The 24,164-nt window shown below is 39.1% G+C and overlaps 1 protein-coding gene across 2 annotated transcripts; it reads left to right on the top strand.

The window, feature by feature from the left end:
* Nucleotides 1-22,824, top strand: LOC124138503 (eukaryotic translation initiation factor 4 gamma 3-like). Of its 2 annotated transcripts, XM_048393433.1 has the most exons (19): nt 20-65; nt 4,496-5,033; nt 10,942-11,157; nt 11,571-11,708; nt 12,695-12,754; nt 12,945-13,091; nt 13,355-13,431; nt 13,767-13,923; nt 14,486-14,590; nt 15,518-15,674; nt 16,123-16,268; nt 16,639-16,760; nt 17,219-17,405; nt 18,012-18,184; nt 18,763-18,967; nt 19,598-19,738; nt 20,054-20,135; nt 20,407-20,553; nt 21,109-22,824. In XM_048393433.1, exons 2-19 carry the CDS (start codon nt 4,539-4,541, stop codon nt 21,282-21,284), a joined length of 2,931 nt encoding a protein of 976 aa, XP_048249390.1. In that variant the 5' UTR covers nt 20-65; nt 4,496-4,538; the 3' UTR covers nt 21,285-22,824. The 2 variants fall into 2 exon arrangements, with proteins under 2 accessions (XP_048249391.1, XP_048249390.1); XM_048393434.1 differs by lacking the exons at nt 20,054-20,135; nt 20,407-20,553; nt 21,109-22,824 and adding an exon at nt 19,264-19,359 and having other exon boundaries at nt 1-65.
* Nucleotides 22,825-24,164: the final 1,340 nt, after the last annotated feature.

Below are 24,164 nucleotides of genomic sequence, written 5' to 3'. Positions count from 1 at the left end.
ACTGGAACCTGAGGAGGCTTGTGAAAAGTGGACAAAGTATTTGTGGTCTAAGGATTATGAAAAAGGTATATTATGCAGTTTACTCAATGAATCATTATGCAATTTAAATCATCTTTTGCATGAGGTTTGGAACTCTGTTTCATGATGCAGATGCTCCTACCTAGACATAAACATGCTATTGAGCAGGATCAGCAGTCTCCACAGTGGCTCCAGGAATGAGCGGAGATAAAACAAGAAAGAGGGCTTAGAAATTGTTTTCGGGACATAAGACCTAATAGACAGCTACGGAATTATTTAAAAATACATTTAGAATTAAGAATGAACAGTATTTCAGTGCACAATAATTATATATTAGCAGCTAGTAAGAGCTAAACTTTTCTGGAGAAAATTTAAACAATGTAATTCAAAGGGACCACTAATTTTAGTGCGTAATAACCGTAGTGATAGCATATATACAGCATTTATCATATAATGGGTAGGTTTCTCGGCAGGATAAAGCCAACAGATAAAAACGATATCCGTTGGGGTCAAATGCGGATAGAGATGCAAATATCAAAGGTCAAGTAGGGACTACTTTCACTGTTTATTAACAAACATGGCGTCACCCTCATCATTCGGCGATCGAATCAGAATTAACCATCGGGAATCTGGATAAACTACAGGGATAATTGCTATCATTATCAAAAGAACAGTCTAATAAACTGAAAATCAATGTCTAACTGTAATGTAGCCAAGGCATTTTATAAGTTTTGGCAAAGTGGGAGATATAAATTCCGCGAACAATTTTGCGAGGGCACATCTGTGCTTGTAGACCTCTGCGGCTTGAAACGTCTCCTCAAATGCAAATAGTTGGATTTGGCCGAAATATGTTTGAATTGTTACCTTGTTTCGTTTTGTCGCTTTGTGTACATCTGACTACACTTCTTAACTATGAGAGGACAGACCAATGTCAACATCGTCTGACCATGGCCGTGACGTCTCATAGACTAGGGTTAGAGTAGCTTCCCTTTGACAAAGGGCAGTTACTCTAGCGGACAGACCGATGGATTGCCGCGAAAGGCAATTAAAAACAATAGTTGTTTTGCGTATATGTTGCTTCGCCACTGTATAAGAAACAGATTTCAGTTGGAACTATATTGGCTACTGTCACTGTCCGACTGACACATCACTTACCCTGTGACGTAATAAATATTAATGCGCGCATTCCAGGAAAACTCGCAATGTTTCGGTAATGTTTGTGAAAGAGGGAAAGCGATTTTGAAGCACAGAATTAAAGAATGACATTATATGATAAAGAGGTTATCACGCTTGTATGTTTGGGGATGGTAAATATCCTGTATTAGGAATAAACACTATGTATTTAGCTCGCCAAGGCTCGCTAAATACAATGTTTATTCCTAATGCAGGAAGTTCATTATAAGCATGTTTGTTATAAACATAGTTTACTGTATGTCTGGTTGTATTTCACAGTCAATATCTAGCCAGCAGTGGGCGGATCACTTAATATCACCCTCTTGTTGAACCAGTCAATGTATTTCATGATGATTTGGTTCCTCTTCCAGAAAGACCTACTGGAGAACTTAGTCAACTATCAAGATGTTTTATTTTAAATATATACCAAATAATATATATGCAAATAACAAATCACCAGCACCAGATGGTGTGGCTGCTGAATATGTGAAAGTTTCTAGGCATCTTACTGTACCTTATCTTATTCAACTTTTTCTCACATTTTTGATAGTAGTACATTCACAAGTTGCTAAGAGTTATAATTTGTCCTCTCTTACAGTCTGGATGTAAAATGACCCAACAACTATAGAAGTATTTCTCTCATAGACTAAACCTGTTAAGTATTTCCTTCAATTTTGAACAACTGTTTACAGAATTGGTGTGGAAGGCATAATATTATAATTGAATCACAAGCTGAAGGGAGATTACTCCACTAGTGACAATATGTTTTCATTGCAGGCAGTAGTCTAGAAATACACTGGTAGGAAAAGAGGCGGATTTTACTGCCTCTTCATTGACTTTTAGCAGGCATTTGACACTTAAAGACATAATGTTCTCCTTATGTACCTGCCGTCATTGTGTGAAGTTGGTGTCATATCTTTGGATATAATCAAATCAATGTCTATTAGTTCATCTGCATGTGTTAGCAACACTTAAGGTATGAGTGTTTTACTTGTAACATCAGCACCCATCAAGTATCTGTTTATGGTCCAGAAATATTTGTTATATTTATAAATGTTATGTACGGTAATGGGAAGAGAAGGTGGCCAAGGTATTACTGTTACATCTTCTATTAATGATGTGTGTCCTCTCATGTTTGTTGATGATGTGAGAGCAATGTCTGTGAACGACAGAGAAAGATAACTGTAGTGGGAAGTTTTTGTGAAGGTATTGGCATGAACGTAAATCTGAATAAAAATAAGATTATTGTGTTTAGAAATGGTGGTCCCTTAAGGTAAATGAATAGAGTGAGTGAGTATGTTTTTATGCCACTTTTAGCAATATTCCAGCAATATCACAGCGGGGGACACAATAAATGGGCTTCACACATTCTACCCATGTGGGGAATCGAACCCGGGCCTTCGTTGTGACAGGCGAACACTTTAACAACAAGGCTACCCGAACGCCCCCATAAGAAAAGTGGTTTTATGATGGCGCACCTATAGAAACAGTATCTTTATATAAATACCACGGACTTGTATTCACCCCTAAGTTAATCTGAAGTAAATCTCAGACTTGTATCACAAGCAAAGAAGATGATATATTTGTTTATGATTTCTAAAAGAACTTGGTAATATTTGTTTTCCAGATCTATTTGAGATATTTGATTGTATGATAGCACCTATACTATGTTAGGGTTTTGAAATATGGGGTGCCACATATTGTTATATTGTTGAATCTGTGCATGTTAAATTTTGTAAAGCTTGTTTAAAGGTTGATATATCTTCTTCTCATATTATGGTTCCAGGGGAATTTGGAAGAGTGTTTGACAATTTGTGTATACATATGACAGAGGCCATTAAGTATTGGTGCAGACTGTTACTTTCAGCAAACACTAGGCTACCAACACAATGTTATATTATGTTAAAATCTTTGGAAGATGTAGGCCATAATATTTGAGCAACACAAATAGAAAATATTGTTTTAATTTGGATTTGTCTGGATTAGTCAGAAAAAAATAATCCAAGCAGCCTTCATTGTACTTATTAAGCAAAGACTACATGATAATCTCTTTCAGTCATGCCAAGCATGCTTACACACAAATGTTAAGTGTTTTTTATACATGTACAGGTAGTTAGTTTAAAACCCTTCCCAATATCAAAAAGTATTTCAGCATAGGTGACCGTCCTCAACATTTCAAAACATCCTGTTCTAGACTTAGATGTTGTAATTTCAAGATGTTTTGGGTTTGTTTTTTTATTGATGTAATTTCAAGCTTGCTGTTGAGACTGGCAGATATGTACACATCATTTATGATGAAAGATATTGTATGTCATGCAGGTTGGAAAATACATTTACAAATAGCCTGTTTTTTATTAATAAAAAGTCTTCTTCTTGTTGCCACACTAAAGTTTGATAGTGCAAAATTCAATAGTGCCTTGCGGCAAACTTGAAAGAAATCTGGGTTTTTTTAATCACCAACCATGAACTGAACTGTAAATATGATCAATGAAGAAATTGTCTTATTATATTTATTGCATGGGCCCAGCAAGGTAAATGATTTGTTCCTAATTTAATTTCCATGAAAGCGACTTGGGGAACCACTGATTCTGATTTAGTGTGGAAGAACCTGTAAGGCACTGCAATTTGCTGTGCAGTGTTGAGCCCTTTTGGTTCGCCAGAAGCCTTTGAGTGCAGCCCCAATTATGTTTTCTTGGTTGGTCAGCACCATACCTGTGCTTGTGGGTTTCACCAAAGTCGTAAATGTCATAATTTCTGGCTTTCCCCACAGATTAAGCTGTAATGCCGTGTATAAATGGAATAATGGTAAAAGCGGTGTTTAACCTCAGTCATTCTTTTGTCAAGGAATACCTCTTTGATATATTTTGTTTCTATGTATATTTCTTTTGTATCTGAAAATATACCGAAGTGACAGTCACTTATGGTGTTTAACCATACTCAGTATAATATAAAATACCTAGAGGCTTAAAATGGCAAGTGTACCTTTCAGAAGGTATCCATGTAAACTTACACAGCAGTAGTGCATGCAGGAAAGTTGACTTGTTCTGTTTTGCTGGTTTTGTGATAAGTTGGAATCCAGTTGATAAATGGGCATAGGCGGGGCACAGGTCATCTTTCAGATTGACATGGGTGGTCACAAAGAGAAGGCTATATATGGTTCTACAACTTTATTAAATACATGAAGCTGATAAAAAAGAGATAAGTGTTTTCCATCATCATGGTCATGTCAAGAGAAAAGAATGAGTAAAAAATATCAAATGAATACCTTATTTTACACATTGATTTATGGTATTTTACATTTCAGAGGTCGAAGTGAGGGTTGTAATATGTGACAGCACCATTGCGTAATGGATAGAAGTAAAGAGATTCCTTCCTCTCAGTCGGTATCATCTAGACCACCAACAGAACTAAACCCTAGCTATGGAGCACCAGCTGGATCAAACCCTAGCTACGGAACACCAGGTGGACAAAACCTAAACTATGGAGCACCAGCTGGACAAAACTCAAACTATGGAACACCAGCTGGACAGAGCCCTGGTTATGGAGCACCAGGTGGACAAAACCCAAACTATGGACCAACAGCTGGACAAAACCCAAACTATGGACCAACAGCTGGACAAAGCCCTTGTTATGGAGCACCAACTGAACAAAATGTTCGTCTTGGAGCACCAGCTGAACAGAACCCTGGGAAGGAACATACCAAATCTCTCACATCAAGTCGATCTGAGATGATGAGCCCCCAAAAGGATGATGTGGAAGAAGTATCTAATATGTTGCATTCACCAACCATTTCAAGCAACACATTAAACTGTCAAGATCCTGAGCTGGAAAGTGTGAAACAGGTAGGTTCATTTGTTTGTTTGCTTTTTTACAATTTAAGAAATCCCTTTCGTTTTGCATTACTTGAACCACAGTTTGTGTACAGAAAATAAAATTCAGCAGACTTCAGGAGCCGAATACATCTTCCAGAGGATAATTGTAACCAGTAGAAATGGATTTTGATAAAAGGACAACAAAAATATTTTGTTAAAAAGATTTCAGGGAGATGTCCTCCACCAATATGGATGGTTTTGATTCATTTGTTAGACCATCTTCCAGAGGCAAAAGAGTTAACTGACTTTAAAAGTCCAGTTTCCACCCTTGCCGAACTCGGCTGGAATAACTGGACCCGATTGTAGCGCCACCAGTGGTTATTACGAGTTATGTCCCTTCTAAACCTCTCCTATGGACTCCACCATGATATTGCTGGAATATTGCTAAAATCGGTGTATAAGCGTACTCACTCACTCACTCACTCTCCTATGGACCAATCAGAACCCACCTGTCATATCATTTGCATTTGTTTTAAACAAAATGGCGACACCATGTCAAGACGATCTGATCGATAATCAAGATCTATAAAACTATAAAACGGGTCTTACACCACGAAGTGCATTACATCACGTGAGCACTTGATTAAGAACATGAAAAGTTATGGACATAATCTGTTGATGCCAAGTTGGCAGTACACATGCTTTACGAATCTTGTATTCAACTGAAATCTCCACAACAGTTTACGAACTGGATTTCGATTTTGTTGCGCAACTTTCATTGGACTAGGCATAGACTCGTTAGTCCAGCCATGTAACTCCATAATACCAGCCTGGTTCAGCAAGGGTGGAAACTTGACTATTATAGTCAGTTAACTCACTTGCCTTCGGAAGATGTTGTTAGACATGTCATCATGCAAATGTATATAGAGTTTTGATAATAGTCAAATTGGTTGCTTATAAAGACATCAAAAGTCAATCAAGTTTGGTTTAAAGGTTGTCAATATCTGTCAATATTAAAGTCAAGGTGACGTGATATTTACTAATTACTATAATCAACATGGTAATAAACTTGTGCATGGTTATTATACCCCGCCACTGAGTGGAAGGGGGATATAGGAATGGGTGCCGTCCGTCCGTCCTTCTGTCCGTCCATCCGTCACATTTCGTTTCCGGAGCAGAACACAAAATCCATGAGAGATATCTTAACCAAACTTGGCACATTGATAGGTCTAGTGGTGAACTGGTGTCTTTTGATAGTTTGGGATTTTGAAAAAAAATAGTTTTTCAAGTTTCCATGGCAACGACTTTGACTTAAACTGAAAATGGTGGCATTCCTTGTTTCCGTAGCAGATCTTGAAAAACGTATGATATTTCTTCACCAAACTTGGCACATAATGTCATCTCGCAGTATTGAATACATTTCCTTTCTTGTTGGCAAGTTCTGCATTGCTTGTGTGTATGTTCCTCCAAAAGTGGGGCGGTCGGGTAGCCTAGTGGTTAAAGTGTCCGCTCGTCACGCCGAAGACCCGGGTTCGATTCCCGACATGGGTAAAATGTGTGAAGCCCATTTGTGGTGTCCCCCGCCGTGATATTGCTGGAATATTGCTAAAAGCGGCGTAAAACGATACTCACTCACTCACTCACTCCTCCAAAAGTGTCATGAACACGGTTGTCGCTTTCACTTACTAACTTCATGCAGAAACTTCAAGATCTCTCCAAACAGCATGAATGTGAACATGTCCTAGTAACTGGGGATTTCAACTGTGATCTGAGTGAAAAACTGAAACTTGAAGATTTCTTTAATGTGCGGAAAATGACTCAACTCATTCACTCTCCAACTGGTTGTTTACTGATCATTACCAGTGCTGTAGCATTCCAGACTCCAGTCTACTACTCAGATCATCAGATGGTTGCGGCTGTACTTCTCAGTACACCACATGGTGACCCCTGCTCTCAATGTTCTCTAAGTAAATTAAGAATTCCCTTGCTTCCCTCATTATTGTTTCAGTAATAACACAACTCATTACAAATTCAACAATGTAACTGATCTTAAACCTACTCAACTGTATAAACACTACCTCCTATCCTGTATATATTCTTAACAACCATACTCTGTACTTCACTTGCTTGATAACGGTGTTAGAACCTACATCGAAATGTCGCTCCTAATTGTAATAAAGATGTTGTTCGTCCATATGTCTCAACCTTACTCATTACAAATACAGTTACGTATTCTATCATAAACTGCAGATGGCAAAACAACACCAGTAATAACTATTGTTAGTGCTGCAATTAGGACATTTGCAAAAAGGTCCAGTGAACATAGATCACAGGTGCTAATGCATTGCACACAACAGGACATGTCTTATTGGCGGGGGATATGAGTATTTCATGCTTGTTTTTAACAAGTTTATTTCATCCAATAACATCAAAATTAAAAGGCGACTGACTATATTTGTTATGATTAAAGAGATCAAATTTACATGACTTACATTGGCTTTGGATCTTTGGTGAAGGTGTGTGTGCATAAGATAGTATACATACAGTTAGTAGGCCATTAATGACTCCAGTAGGTCTGGGTCAATAATACATTCTCGTAATTTGTATGTTAAACTAATCTTTTGAAGACATGATGTAATACAAATAGTAACGGAATTGGATCAGATTCACTTTGTAGGAGGTCAGAATGACTTGTCGTGAGTGAGTGAGTGAGTTAGGTTTAACGCCGTTTTTAACCGTATTCCAGTTATATCATGGTGTGTCAGCTTAATGTGGGAGGAAAGCCCGAAGTGATGCAGGTCTCAGACATTAACCACTTCAGTGAAACCCACAGAATGGCTTTTGAAACATTTTACATTCTATGGGCTATTGTCAGTGTTGACTATTCACAAAATATCTGGACTGACAGCCAGATTGGCAACTCAAAAAATCTTTTCACATTTAGAAAATTGCCAGTCCAGATTTTGTTAGTTTAATCAGAGACCATATAATATATTATATGGTCTCTGGTTGAATGAATAAAATCTTTGCAAATGAGGATAAAGTCAGTTAAATGGTTAAATATCAACAAACCAGTTTGTCAGCCGCACATTGTTATGCCACATGCGTACAGTGCACTATTGCGGTGGTTGGAGAACATGCCAAAGCTTCATGCATTTCTCATTGGCTACAGTAAGATTTCGTGCAGTCACAAATGAGTCAATTAGCAGTATTGATATATCATCATGGCAGCGAATATAAGTTTTAAATAATTTTTAATTTATATATTTTACATAGATGGTTTAAAATATCGACATGACAATAGGGCCTGCATTTTTATCCCCCCGGCTTATAATGCCGGGGGATATAGCGATCAGCCAGTCTGTCTGTCCATCCGTCCGTCTGTGTGTCCGTAATCATTTCCTTTTCCGAGGCAGAGCTAGAAAACAGTTCAGTGTATTTGATAAAACTTTGCAAATTTATCAGTCACATACTGAAGTTGTGCCTTTTGCTATGTAGGAATTTTAGAATTTTTTATTTTTTTGTTTCCATGGCAACAAGTTGGACTTAGGTTCTATAAGAGTGGTGTTCATTTCCGGAGTGTAACTAAAAAAACGTTAAATACTTTCCAACAAAACTTTGCATGTCTACCAGGCACATACTGAACTGGTGTCTTTTGCTATTTAGGAATTTTAACAAGTTTTTTTTGGTTACATTTCCATGGCAACAAGTTGGACTTAGGTTCTATAGGGTAGAGTTCATTTCCGGAGCATAACTCAAAACCCATTCAAAACTTTCTAACAAAACTTTGCATGTCTATCAGACTCATGCTGAACTGGTGCCTTTTGCTATTAAGGAATTTTATACATTTATATTTGTTACGTTTCCATGGCAACAAGTTTGACTTAGGTTCTATAGGGTAGAGTTCGTTTCCGGGGCATAACTCAAAAACTGTTAAATACATTCTTACAAATCTTTGCATGTCTACCAGGCACATACTGAACTGGGGCCTTTTGCTATTTAGGAATTTGAAATTATTTTATTTTTTACGTTTCCATGGCAACAAGTTGGACTTAGGTTCTATAGGGTAGAGTTCATTTCCGGAGCATAACTCAAAACCCATTCAAAACTTTCTAACAAAACTTTTCATGTCTATCAGACTCATGCTGAACTGGTGCCTTTTGCTATATAAGGAATTTTATACATTTTTATTTTTTACATTTACATGGCAACAAGTTGGAATAAGGTTCTGTAGGGTAGAGTTTGTTTCCGGAGCATAACTCAAAACCCATTCAAAACTTTCTAGTAAAACTTTGTATGTCTATCAGATTCATGCTGAACTGGAGCCTTTTTCTATTTAGGAATTTGATAAATTTATATTTTTTACTTTTCCATGGCAACTAGTTGGACTTAAGTTCTGTAAGGGTGGTGTTCATTTCCGAAGTGTAACTCAAAAAACGTTAAGTACTTTCCAACAAAACTTTGCATGTGTACCAGGCACATGCTGAACTGGTGTCTTTTGCTATTTTGGGATTTTAACAAGTTTTTGTTTGTTACATTTCCATGTCAACAAGTTGGACTTAGGTTCTATAGGGTAGAGTTCGTTTCCGGAGCATCACTTAAAACCCAATCAAAACTTTCTTACAAAACTTTGCATGTCTACCAGGCACATACTGATCTGGTACCTTTTGCTATTTAGGAATGTTAGAAATTTTTATTTATTACATTTACATGGTAATAAGTTGGACTTCGGTTCCATAAGGGTGGTGTTCGTTTCCGGAGCATAACTCAAAAACTGTTAAATACTTTCTTACAAAACTTTGCATGTCTACTAGGCACACACTGAACTGGTGCCTTTTGCTATTTAGGAATTTTAAACTTTTATATTTGTTACGTTTCCATGGCAAAGAGTTGGATTTAAGTTTTAATATAGGGTGGGTTCACTTATTGAGTATAACAAATAAACTGTTAAATATTTCCTTGCCAAACATTGCAAACAAAGCACATACTTAAATGGTGCCATTTGATATTAAGGACTCTTGTTAAACACTGCTATTGAACCACATTTGGAATTTGTGTCTTGGTGAGATTTATCAATATTTAATGAAATTGAATCATTTCATTGAGAAGATGTGTGTAATGTCTCAGGATGATCCTACAGAACAGACATTTCCAGCTGATCACAAATTGATATGAATGGATATCTTATTATCCTCCGCCCAACAAAGTTGGCGGGGGATATAGAAACGGGCTCCCTCCGTCTGTCCGTCTATCCGTCTGTCACGTTTCGTTTCCGGAGCATAACTCAGAAACCGTTCAATATTTCATGAAACTTTGCAGGTCTGTCAAGTATATGCTGAACTGGTGCCTTTTGCTATTAAGAAATTTTTATTTTTTACGTTTCCATGGCAACAACATGGACTTAGGTTCTTTGAGGGTAGGGTTCGTTTCCGGAGCATAACTCATAAACCGTTCAATATTTTTTCATCAAACTTTGCAGGTTTGTCAGGTACATGGCAACAAGATGGACTTAGGTTCCAAACTCTTCTCTTTTTTACAATTTCCATGACAAGTTCCAAGTTGAAAGGTTAGGGTTTGTTTAGATTTAATTATGTCATAAATTCTGCAGCAGGGGCGGGGGATATAGCCAGGTTAGTGGCAAACTCTTGTATGTTATACGTTATTACCAAAGTCATCAGATATTTTGTTCTGTATTTTCTGGTATTTCTTGCATTTAGAAAGTTCATAAGTTGGATAAACTCAGCCTTTTCCCTCGCTCGCAGTTTTTTGTTTTCAACCAAATCAGTTTCCAAACAGTGAGATGTTCTTTCTAAAACTTGACATTTGATGGTCAGATGGTCATATAATGTTTGGTGCAAATTCAAATCAAAGTGCCTCTGATGCGAGGCAGTTTGTTATTGTTGCTAGCCACCCAACATGATGACATTTATATTTTCAGATTGGTAGTGGAGGCGGTGGCGGAGGTGGTGGTGGTGGTGGTGGGGGAGGCTCCATGAGCAAGCAAGGCAGCCAGCAACGTAACCATAGTGACGTACGGGGCACCAAGAACGTTTCCAACCAACTGGACGTTAAGCTCCATCACTCAGAAAATGCCTGGAAACCTGGCAATCAGAAGACAGATGACAAGGAGAAGACGGATGAATCCAAGACCACGGTATGATTCCATTGTACTGGGCTGGGATCAGTCTGAAGAAACAGGGTCAAATATATATCATGTTATCCGTAATAAGTTGGGGTGGTAATGTTCTTCAGGGATTTGAAGGTTGATAAGTCTTTTTTAGATTAAGCATGAATGTCATCGGATCCTTGTCACAGCCCTAGTGCTAACAGCGCTTCAGATGCGTATTTGCCTAATATATTCACATTATATAATTAATTTTTAGCTGCTTCCGTGCAAATTAACATGGAGCCCAAGGCTAAATTTTCAGAACAAGATGCTGTGCTTGGGCAGCCTCTGTTCAGTGAACAAAACATTGCCATATTCAATGCTTGTTTGAATGATCTATCAGACTGCCTATCAGTAACCTTGTCATTTTCACATGAACACGTGTATGCTTTGTTTTTCAGGATTTGTACCGCAAAGTGCGAAGTATATTGAACAAGTTGACCCCACAGAAGTTCCAGACATTGATTAAACAAGTTCAGGGCCTGGTTATTGACACTGAGGACAGACTGAAGGGGGTAACAGATATTATATTTGAAATGGTGAGACATTTGTCCAACAGCACTGTTCTAAATGCAAGGTAGCATCTGCGTGCAGGTGTCAGTTCACAGGGGGATCTTAGTCATATTACTGGAGGATGTAGTTGTCAAAAGGACAGCAATTCCGTTGGTGGCATCTCAGATTCTCCTCAGTGACAATCCTGGAATGATGACACCATAGCTATGAAGAAAATCTTTGGTGACCTGCATCACTCTAAGCTTTCCTTCCTCCCATGTTAAGTTTGTGTACTTTGTGTAACTAAGATAATGTTGAATGCCGTGTTCAATCCAAGCCACTTGCTTTTGGTTTTACTTTTACGCAAGTGTAAAGAAGCCACAGAACGTTTAAAGAAGTAGGTTGGTAAGTTTGTTGTTTTACCCCGCACTCAGCAATATTCTGGCTATATGACAGCGGTCTGTAAATTATCAAGTCTGGACCAGACAATCCAGTGATTGACATAATGAGCATCGATCCACGCAATTGGATGGATGGTTGGATGGTTTGTTGTTTAACGCCGCACTCAGCAATATTCCAACTTTATGACAACGGTCAGTAAATAATCAAGTCAGGACCAGACAATCCAGTGATTAATTTCATGAGCATCGATCCACGCAATTGGATGGATGGTTGGATGGTTTGTTGTTTAACGCCGCACTCAGCAATATTCCGGCTATATGACAGCGGTCTGTAAATAATCAAGTCTGGACCAGACAATCCAGTGATTGACATAATGAATCAACCAAGTTAGCGAGCCTGACCACCCGATCCCATTAGTTGCCTTTTACGACAAGCATAGTTGCCTTTTTCGGCAAGCATGGGTTGATCGCTGCTGGTATGTCTTGAATATTGCTGAGTGTCTCTCACGGTCACATGTGTACTTGTGTTTTAAATGCACTGTTTTCTCAGGAAAAAGTGTTTTCTGTCCCCCTTATTGGCTACTTTGATATTAATAAAGATTTAAGACATGCACTTGTTTTCTCTATTTCAGGCTATCAGAGAGCCTGCCTTCAGTGTGGTTCATGCAAACATGTGCAGATATTTATTAAACGTAAGTACCACGTTCTTGTTCATCATGAAATGCATACCAGAAGAAATACTACTCATACCTACTAAATGTATTGTTTTGAAAATGATAAAATTTTCAAAGAACTGGTTAATAAAAGTGTCATTGTATTTCTCAGGAATAATTTCCTGTCACTTTTACGGAGGAAGTTAATGTGTGCATAATTTCATTCCAGCTTAAAGTGCCCTCCGACAGCAAACAAGGGGAAACAATTGGTTTCCGTGTGATATTATTAACAAGATGTCAGCGGGAATTCGAAAAAGTTAATGACGCCCAAGTTGATCTCGACCGGAGGAAGAAGGCTATAGAAGAAGCTGACCCGGTACTTACTTTGTTTTGGGTTTATGAGGAAGTGGTCATACAGATTGAGACATTTGGTATCGGTTGAAGTTTCTTAACTTCCTGTTCAAAGGAACACATTCAATTTTCAACATCATTTGGTGTGTGCCAAAATATGTTCATAGAAGTAGCGTTAACATTTTATTTAATTTCAAGTGAGAAATTTAAAAAAATTCAAATTAATAAATTGTAAATTGATATTTCTTGAAAGTTTAAATCTACATTGTATGATGTTGTGTACAACAGGCAAACAAGAAGAAGTTGAAGGAAGAACTGGCGATTGCTGCCACCACTGCAAGGTGGAGATCTATAGGGAACATAAGGTAAGACAGGAACTTTGTCCCACATGGTGCTGCAACACATATATCACGTCTTGTGGGCTTCAATAAATCTGCTACCCTGCATGTCAAGTAGCCTACGTCCAGGCCACCATTAATCACATAGCTGTAATGTACTGTAGACCAGAAGAACGTAACAAATCCTGATTTTTACTTTTGGAAAGATGGCAGCTGGGGTTAGCACAAACTGCACTAAAAGCTAACAGCGCATTGAATATGATGCTGGAATAAAGTATGGAGGTTTTGTCTCATGATGAAAGTGGTAACCAATGCATATAATGTATGAAATGATCTAATGACCTTTCTTTTTTGTTTTTCAGATTTATAGGCGAGTTATTCAAGTTGAAAATGTTGACAGAAAATATTATGAATGTCTGGGTTTTCAAGTTGTTACGATCTAGAGATGAGGAGAACCTGGAATGTGTGTGTCATCTCCTTTCCACCATCGGGAAAGAACTCGAGTCAGACAAAGCCAAGGTAACCAAAGGAACCATGTATGGGGGGTGGGGGAACTCTAAAACATGAGAGCTGCATTGCAGTTTTAATGATAATGGCTGGGGTCAAAGGATATGTCTCCCATTTGAGTCATTTAAGCTCACGCTCACACACAAAACATTGAATAGCTCTTCAGCAAGCAATGCTTGCCGTAAAAGGCGACCATGCTTGTCGTAAGAGGCGACTAACGTGATCGGGTGGTCAGGCTCGCTGACTTGGTTGATGCATGTCATCGATCCCAAATGCGTGGATCAATGCTCATGATGTTAATCACTGGATTGTCTGGTCCAGACTCGATTATTTACAGACTGCCGTCATATAGCTGGAACATTGCTGAGTGCAGCCTTAAACAATAATCTACCTTTGTAAATTCTGATGTGATTTTTATATTTGTTGTAGACATCTGATAAGCACTCCTTTGTTTCCGGAACCATCACTAAATCAATCGGGTTAGCAACTCAACAATCTCAATTATTTTTATCAAGCAAATAACAAAAACAGATACATGTCAACATCTTTTTATGGTTGTGATGTTGTTTTCCAGCCAAGAATGGACCAATATTTCCAACAGATGAAGGAGATAGTTGCTGAGAAGAAAGTGTCCTCAAGATGCCGATTCATGCTGCAGGATGTTGTAGAATTACGAGATGTGAGTGTTTTAGTCTGGGGAAGCAATTACATGTGGTCAGGTAGCCTTGTGGTTAAGATGTTCAATTGTCATGCTGCAAACCCATGGGGATTCCAGGTTAGAATTGGTCCCTAGCAACCTATGCTGGTTGTGAGAGGCGACTTAGTGGTTTGGGTGGTCAGACTTTGTTGAAAGTGCCTTACTGTACTGCGACAACATGGATCTTTGCACACAAAAACAATTACTTGATTGTCTGGTACAAACTTGAGTGTTAACAGGGATATTGCCGGGTTCAGTGTAAAGTAACAAAAACTTTATCTTGATCTCAAACTTTTTGTCAGAAGAGACTACATGATGATTAATTCCCATCTTAAGATACACGTGGATTTCATGAATTCCTCGTTTCTGATGGTTTCTTTTCTGACAAAATCGTACATACATCAGCTTTAAGAGGCAAGTAAAGTGAAAAAAATGATTGGAGTTTAATGAATCAATTTTTGAATATACATTTTATAGGCAATAATCCCATCCCAATTAACAATCGGTTCTAGCATGTTTATTGCTGACATCCTGTTTCTTCAGTATTGTTACTTAGGTGACATCGGGTGTGGATGCTGTAATCAAATGGATGAGCAGCATAATGTATAACAAAATCAGAGGCAGATTGGGCAATGGTCATCAAGATCATTGCAATCAAAGGACTCCTCAAACACAGGAAACATATTTTAATTTGTTTGTTTGGGGTGATAATTTCGTCAGTTGGTGTTTTTTTTTATTGTTTTATGGTTTTTCCGTTTTTCAAATTTATCTTTGGACAAGCATTTGTAAATTAAGTATTAAAATCTGCAAAGGTTTTTAGTTGACTTTATTTGCCCTTTAGACCACTCACTGATGATATCATGAGGCTATTGGTACACTTGTGTTCTGACCATTCCTTCCCTGCTTCAGTGTAACTGGAAGCCCAGGCGAAGAGATGACAACCCCAAAACCATCGACCAGATCCACAAGGACGCCAAGCGAGAAGCTGTGGAACAGAACATGTTGGCAGCATTGCACATGGCAAATCAGCAACCACAGCAGCAGCATCAACCAAGACACAATAAGCGTAATTACATCTTGGGCAATCCTTGGTCAAAAACCGATAGCAGCAAACATGAGAATAAGTAATGAACAAAGGGAATCAGATACTTAGTTTCAAACACTGTCCAATAATGATATTGCTTCAGTTTTGCGAGCTTAAATATATTGTAATGTAGAGTCCTAAAATGTTGTTTTGACCAACTGCATGGTTTAGTGGACAGAGCATCAGCCCAGAGAGCTGAAAGTCGTGGATTGGTCCCCAGCAACTTCACTTCAAAAGACATTAAAAGATGGTGCTTGTTGTAACCATGCCTGGTGCTCTCGAGGTGGTAAAACTTGGTCAGTACACTGGGGTGTCGGTGTTAACTGCAGCATCGTGTCTCAGTGGGCTAGCACTATTAAACCAGCATTTGTCCAAAATAGAAAGTGCAGTAATCTTAACGCAGCATTAAGTCCCACTTTACCTGTTGCAGGTACCCGAGGCCGACCAGGACAGGGTGGTGGAGGAGGCGGCGGCGGCAGTGGTGGCAACATGGAGGAGGTTTGGAACACAGTCAGCAGCAAGGCCATTAGGAACATCGACAGAAACATTGATGTGTCCAAACTCAGGATAGAAAAGGTTATATTAGTGGCTTTGTCTTTTGGATCAGGTTGTGTGACCTTGTAGTAAAACATCACATCATTCACTTGCCGGATATTAAGGGCAGGTGGCCACTGGTTTGCCTGTTCAGGCTTGATCACTGCAGTCAACAGTGATACCGATAATACATTGAAATGGAAAGTTGTGATCAAAGTTTTGTCAGAACAGACTACATGATGATTAATTCCCATCTTAAGATTCATGTGGATTTCATGAATTCCTCGTTTCTGATCGTCTGTTTCATGACAAATGTGTTTTGGTCTGGTTGATTATCTGAAGGAACGACTGGTTAACATACCACCTTGTGTATGTAACAGAGAATATATAGCAAGTAATTGACTCTATGCAGAATGCTGATGAAAACATCCAACTGGGTCCAGCCAGGAGTTTCGGCGGCTGGGGAAGAGGCAGTAGTGGTGGAGGTAGCAGAGCTTCAAAGGAGGGTGACAAGCCAAACGCTCCTGGAAACAGGTGAGAAGAAAATAATACTATGAAATATTGCAACTATCTAACTTTTGTAGACAGACTAAGTGATGATTAATTCCCTTCTGAAATTTGATGTGGATTTCATGAATTCCTCATTTCTGATAGTCTGTATACGAACATTTAGGATATAATCTTCATGTCCGAACTACACTTCTTGTCAATGTTGGTCATCAGAATGCAGTCAATTATTTGTTTCATGGCATAAATCAATGTATGATTTCCAACTGCATTAGTTCTGGGGAATAAAACATCGTCCTCATGACATGTTTAAACTATGTTTGGAGTACTTCGGCTGAAGCTCAACATGAGTTCTCCTAGTGTTTTCATGAGACCTGAATTGCCTGTAACAAACTTTGCTGAAACATAGAACACCATTGTGTGTTTGAATAGTCATGAATCACCAGAACAAGTACCTGGTTGGTGTTCATGAGGTTGTTCCATTGTTGCAGGAGCATAGTGAGTGGCCGGGCCACCCCTCCATCCGGAAATGCAAGTAGAGAGGGAAGTCGAACACGGTCGTCACAGAAGGTGGAGAGACCAGCACCATCTATGAAGGAACTGACGGAGTATGAGATGGAAAAGAAGACCTACTCAATAGTAGATGAATATTTGCATATGCAGGATCGAAAGGTCAGCATGTTATCTGATTATTATGAAACTTGGTCAGGACCTCTACAGATATGTAAGACCGCCTTCGTGGCTCTTGTGGTAGAGCGTCCGCCCAGAGAGGAGAAGGTCCGGGGTTCGATCCCCGGCCGTGTCATACCAAAAGACGGTCAAAGATGGTACTTGTTGTTACCCTGTCCGGCGCTTGGCATTAAGGGGCTAAAACAAGGACTGGTCAGCTCGGAGTCAGTATATTGTGTCTGAGTGGGGTATTCATGTTAAACTGCGGCATGGTATCTCAGTGGGCTAGCACTATATATCGGCATCAGTCCGGACTAGTACAAGCAGCCACACGCACACACATGCATGCACATCGCTATGTAAGTGCAATAATCTTGGACGCGACGTTAAACCCAATTTCACCTCACCTCACCTGTACAGATATGTTATAAATGATCTTACATTGCTCTTTCCATTTGGCACAACAACAAACACTAGTTGCATCTCATTGAAATTTCTGGTCAAAAGAAAGAGGCTTATTGGGAAAACTATTTGACCAAATGGTTCTTTTATAACTATTCATTGTGCTTTCGACTCTTGGCTAACATGACAATTACAGTGTTTTTTCAGGAGGCTATCCAGTGTGTACAGGAGTTGAACTCGCCCAAAACCATCCATTTCTTTGTGTGTTTTGCAATTAACCATGTGCTGGAGAGGTCAAAGCAAGCTCGCCAACAGACAGGGCACCTGCTTCATGATTTGATCAACCGGAAAATCATCTCTGTCGACACCTACTTACTGGGGTGAGTGTTCTGAACCAAGCCAGATTAACATTTTTTTAAATTCTTGGAGCATAGATACATATGTACAAGTATGTTATTAGATGTAAATTGTTAAATTCAACAACTGAGCAGTTGTCAATCCACTGTAGATAGAAAATGAAATCACAATCAGTTCTCAAAACTGATATAATTATTCCCCGCCCAACAAAGTTGGCGGGGGATATAGAAACGGGCTCCGTCTGTCCGTCCGTCCGTCACGTTTCGTTTCCGGAGCATAACTCAGAAACCTTTCAATATTTTTTCATGGAGATTTGCAGGTCTGTCAAGTACATGCTGAACTGGTGCCTTTTGCTGTTAAGAAATTTTAGAAATTTTAATTTTTTACGTTTCCATGGCAACAAGATGGACTTAGGTCCCAAACTCTTCTTTCTTTTACAGTTTCCATGACAAGTTCCACCTTGGTTAAAAAAGGTTAGGGTTTGTTTATATTCAATTATGTCATAAATTCTGCAGCAGGGGCTATAGGCACGTTAGTGGCAAACTCTTGTTATGTATTAGCAGGTTCCTTTGCATATTGATGTAACCGTAACCTGTTTCAGATTGACGGAGATTCTTCTGTCAGCTGAGGACATGGAGATTGACATCCCCAAGATTTGGCAGTATCTGGGTGAGCTGATCGGACCCATGATCCAAGATGGCAGTGTTCCTCTTAGCTTCCTCAACAAGGCCTGTGAGCCACTGAAGGCGTCCGGCAAGGCGGGCAACCTCATGGCAGAGATCTTGCACGATGCCAGTCAGAGACTTGTAAGTTGCTTCAAGCAGTTGTATTTTTATGAATTTGGCTTTACATTTGGTTGAGTAAATTGGAATATGTGTAGAACGGGTCCAGATTGATTATTTCTCTGAATTATCCCACCTTGAGTCCGAAAGAACCTTTCATAAGCTTGGAATCTTTGGCAATTTCAAGTAAAACAAATTGTAAATTTGCATGTAAAAAATACTGGTGTGTATGTTTCTGAATGTGATCGAGTTATGATGATGTGCAGAGTGATGAGTTACTGTTGTGTTGTTGTTTTAGCTTATATTAAATTCAATTTCAGGGACACAAGATCGTCACACATTTATGGCGAACCAACTGCATGGACTGGAGTTTCTTTGTACCTCAGTAAAAAATCCAGCAGTTTTTGAAAGAAAAAGTAAAATACTTGATCCAGAAAACCAACACTGACCATGAGTGACCTTAATTTCATGTATTTGGATTTATGATGCTGATAACTCCCATCTTTAAATTAATGCAAAATCTGTGGAATATAATAATATGGAATGCTAATTTTCCATGACACTACTTTGAAACATATGAAGCAGAAATATTTGAGTGAGGCTGCAATAAAGGGACATAATCCAGTAGTCAAGTGTTTACCTCCCTTGTTACAGAGCCTGGAGTTCACCGTGGGCCCAGACTCGGCACCCAGCACACCTACCAGTAAAGTGTCCATAGAATGGATCAAACAGAACCTTGCAGAGCTCTTGCTCAAGCCCAAATGTGATGATGAACAGATATTTGACTGGATTGAGGTAAGGAGGACTTGTTTCAGGGTCTGTTGCCCACTTTCGGTTGTGTAGATGTCGTGAATTGTTGCAATGTGTGAAGGAGGCCATTGTGGACTTTTACAGAGAGACAAATAGTGTTCAATTGAATAAATATGCCTGCTTGGACAGTCAATTTGCCTGAGCCTCAAGCCCTTGTTCCTGCATATCTGATCACAAAGTTTTCAGTGATATTGAGCTGAGTAAAGCATTTTCTTTTAACAAAGGTTTCAATGTTATGTACCTAACTGCCTCAGATGTCTTTTTGTGTCATCTTTCTGAATCACATTATTATTTTACCAGGCCAATGTCCCTGATGAGATTACCAAAGAAAATAGATTTATCAGGGCCTTAATGACTACCGTCTGCTCCAGTGCAATATTAGGTGAGTATCCTTGAAACATCCTTAACCAATTCAAATCAAAGATTAACAAGTTCTTGTAACGTGTATAGGCATCTAAAAGGTTTCAGTTCCTTGTATAATTTTTTAAAGGCTACCAAATAATTGCAAGCTTTTGACAGGTATAATTGTTATCACATCCTGATCAATGCCCATGTTAATCACTCATTTTCCTCGTCCGTCAGCAATCTCATATTACATTCAACCATAGTCATTGACTCTTAATAACCATTACTCTTTCCCATAAACTTTTCAGGTACTGGCAACATGGCAAAAGTTGACCAAGAACATATAAAGAAGTGGCGATCCCTCCTGCAGAAGTACCTGGATCACCAGCCTGTATTTGAGTTGCAGGCTCTGTATGCTGTGCAGGCACTCGTCCACTCACTGGAATATCCATCAGGTATGTTCAAGTCTATACTGTATGGACGTCAACTTCTGACCCATAACAAGGCATGACCTTGGTCGCAATATGATGTTTAGCTAAAACATGGAAAAAGGTAGAAAGTTTATTAAATTAACAATGCATTTTCAATTATTTTTCTTCTCATAACCTTAAGTTGTTATCCATAAGTTATCTCTACTTTGTCATCTTCTAAGTAATGCGGGGTGGCCGGGTAGCCTGGTGGTTAAAGTGTTCGCTTGTCACGCCGAAGATCCGGGTTCTATTCCCAACATTGGTACAATGTGTGAAGCCCATTTGTAGTGTCCCCTGCCATGATATACCTGGAATATTGCTGAAAGCGGCGGAAAACCAAACTCACTCACTCAGTAATGCCTATCAAACAATTCTCATGACATTTGCTCAATAAATATACCTGTAATATCTTCTATGGGCATGACCACAGCATCTGGTCTATATATAGCGTTGTGAACCAGTTCTTGAATGGTGAGTGTAATTATTGCCCAAGTATTAGAGTGAACACCTGCATACATTTGTTACTGCTCCATGTTTCAGGTGTCCTGCGGACATTCTTTGATACACTTTATGATGAGGAAATCATCTCAGAAGATGCATTTAATCAATGGGAAACCAGTAAAGAAGAGCAGGAAGGGAAGGGAGTTGCGCTCAAGCAAGTTGTTCAGTTCTTTGCGTGGCTACGTGAAGGGGAGGAAGAGGAGGCTGACAGCTAAGAATAGGCTTATTATTAGGACAAACTTGGATCACAAACTGCAGTATGAAATTACAAATATGATTGTCATTGCTGTTTAAATGTGTGCACCAGAGGATGAAAGAAATGATTAATTTATGAGCTTGCTGTATAAATGTGCTTTCTACTTGTTGGAGAAAACAAAGGATCTTCTGACAGCCAAATATAACCATGGATGTGTTTTTGTTTTTTTGTTGCCATGGTCTTCGTTGATGCAGATGTTTGTTAATGCATATATCAATTATATGCATTTAAAAAATTGCCTACACGGCTGTGCATTTGTATGTATATCGAGGGAGATGTTGACAAGCCAAGGAACGAGGGAGTCTGAAGAATATTTAGAATACCTTGTTGATCTACTGTGAGGTGCTAGGCTTGTTTGAGAATGGATATGTAACACTTTAACCAGAAGCCCTGCAAGGGAATTTCAGATGTTTTTGTTTTTTTTCTTGGTGAATTCTCTGGATCATGTTTTGTTTTTTGATAATCATTCATAAATTATATACATATATCCATATTATATATAAACTGCATAATTTCATATGCAAAGTTGTGTTGGTTGAACTGTATGAATGACCGATATAAACTATCTTGTGGAAGATGATCGACGAAAGAAAAGAATATGAAATGTGCATTCTCTACAGACTATAGACAGTGAGCCTGATGAGTCAGGTAGTGTCCATCAACTTTGGATAATACAAACACTTCGAAGCCAGGACTTCGTGAACTACAGGTTATGAAACTTCCCAGCTCAACCAACTAAATGCCTCTCCAAGCTATGATGGAGGGACCCATTTGAAGAAGTATGGCTACAGCAGGCAAGGATCCTACTTCATAGGGCTAAAACCTGCTTCTTTATTTTGCATGAGCAACTTGTACAGTTTGTCACCATTACTGATGCCTGTTCTACCCTTCAAAACCATTACGGGTAAACGTTTCCCACAAGTGACTGGAGTTTATTGAATGTGGATGCCTTTGGTTATGTTTGTGTATATATTGACTACAAGAATATTGGTATGCTGATAATGGAGTTGGTTGGAATTCTTATTCATGGAAATATGGCCCATTTCCATTGAAAAGGGAAAACATAAAAAGCTATTATTCTGTCATGTTATGTTGACAATGTTCCACATGCAAAATATCTGTGAAAAAAATATTGATTATGTGAATGATACCTCAGATATATAGTCAAGAGGTATCAAATATTACAAGTTACAAATACTGAGAAATGTGAAACTTGCCTTTATTTATATTTGTAGGATTTGATAATTTAAGCTTCGTGTACTGAGTTGATAAATTGAGTTGATTGTGTGTATGTGCTCAGTGGCTCCTGAGTAATGACGAACTCATGGCTCTCCTACCAGTATCGTTGGTTGAGCTGGGCACACCTCCCTTCCCTAATGCTGTCTGTGATCACTACGAGCTGACAGGCAGCCTGCTGTGTGTGACCACCATATATGAATACAATGTAAGCAATGACAAAACGCAAACAGATGTTAATAAAACATGCCAATGACAGACTTACAAAACATGTCTTAGTTGTCTTTCATCTTTAATTTGTGCTTGTGTCTGGAGAGCAGGGGTTGCTCCCGACATGGGTGCAGTGTATATGAAGTCCTGATTGTCACTCACTTCAATAGGTTGTTTTGGGAACTGGTGGCCAAGTTGTCTAAGAGGTTCCATTTAATATCCCCGTTACGTGGTTTGTGGGGTATTAAAATGGAATCGATCCATCAAGATGTGGTTTCCGGAGCAGATGTTGAAAACCGTTCATCATTTCGTCACGAAACTATTTGAACTGGTACCTTTTGATAGTTTGGGGTTATTTTAAATAAACTAGTTATCGAGTTTCTATAGCAACAAGTTTAATCTATTTATTCACAGGTATTTACCATTGTGGGGATATCAGTTGGGCCCAGTTGAGTCGCCTAATGTGCAAGGATCTGATTGTTGTGGATCGATCACATAAACAGTTTTACAAGTTTCTTTCCTATCGAAAGTCTTGATGACCGCCTCACTAGATTGGTGAATTGAGCCGCCAGAATTGTGTGGTAGTGGGTTCGGATTCCCCACAATTATGGTTCTTGGTATTTTGGATCCATACACGAGTTAGGTTTCGTCAAAGTTGTAAACGTCTAAAACATTGATTTCCTCCCACATCAAGCCGGCAAGCTGTGATATGAATGACACACTGTTTCTGATTCAAACCAAACTCACTCTTGAAAGTGGCAGTTTACAAATATACTGCACTCACACCTGCTTGAACATATCCTTTATTTGAATGTTTTAGTACCAATGACGCTTGTGGTTGTCCAGCCTTTACAGGCTAAGGTCGATGTAAGGCGGTTGAAATTAAGAATTTGTGTCTCTGAAATACTGGGAACGGGTAGCAAAGTCGCATGAGGCGCCGCAATTTGCTGTTTCGATTTGCGCCCCTTGGGCACGCCAGAAAGCTTTGATTGTGGGTTTGAAACCCCCTTCGCGCCGATAATGTTCCCAGGTTATCAGCACCATAACCGTTCACATCTCACCGGCATTATTTCGGGCGTTCTCCCACATCAAGCTGATGCCGTGATTTAACCGGAATATTGTTCAAAGCGGCATTAAACCCAACACGCTTATCTGTGGAATACCACAAATATATTTATGCGTGGCATCTCGGGAGGGAGTCGAAATAACATTTGGTCGATTTTTGCTCTACCACAAGACCACAGAGGCGGTCTAACTATGATAGGATCATTTTAGCGATATAAAGATTTCTCTGTGGAACGGGACCCTTGACTTGGGCAGCGGACCACGGAGCATGTTACCACCTCAACAAGGTGACGGGGACATGCTTAAGTGTATTGACACCGAGCCGTAT

This window comes from Haliotis rufescens, unplaced genomic scaffold (assembly GCF_023055435.1).
Source record: "Haliotis rufescens isolate VD_foot unplaced genomic scaffold, xgHalRufe1.0.p SCAF_12, whole genome shotgun sequence".
Taxonomy (NCBI): domain Eukaryota; kingdom Metazoa; phylum Mollusca; class Gastropoda; order Lepetellida; family Haliotidae; genus Haliotis; species Haliotis rufescens.
The sequence above is the reverse complement of the archived record's forward strand: the minus strand, read 5'-3'. Positions and strand labels throughout refer to the sequence as shown.

What these genes read in the sequence shown, in the direction of transcription:
- LOC124138503 (XM_048393433.1), top strand. Translation starts at nt 4,539, where the DNA reads ATGGATAGAAGTAAAGAGATTCCTTCCTCTCAGTCGGTATCATCTAGA. An exon ending in CAGATATTATATTTGAAATG is followed by an intron (nt 11,709 to 12,694) that starts GTGAGACATTTG and finishes TCTCTATTTCAG; the next exon opens with GCTATCAGAGAGCCTGCCTT. An exon ending in TCAACCAAGACACAATAAGC is followed by an intron (nt 15,675 to 16,122) that starts GTAATTACATCT and finishes TACCTGTTGCAG; the next exon opens with GTACCCGAGGCCGACCAGGA.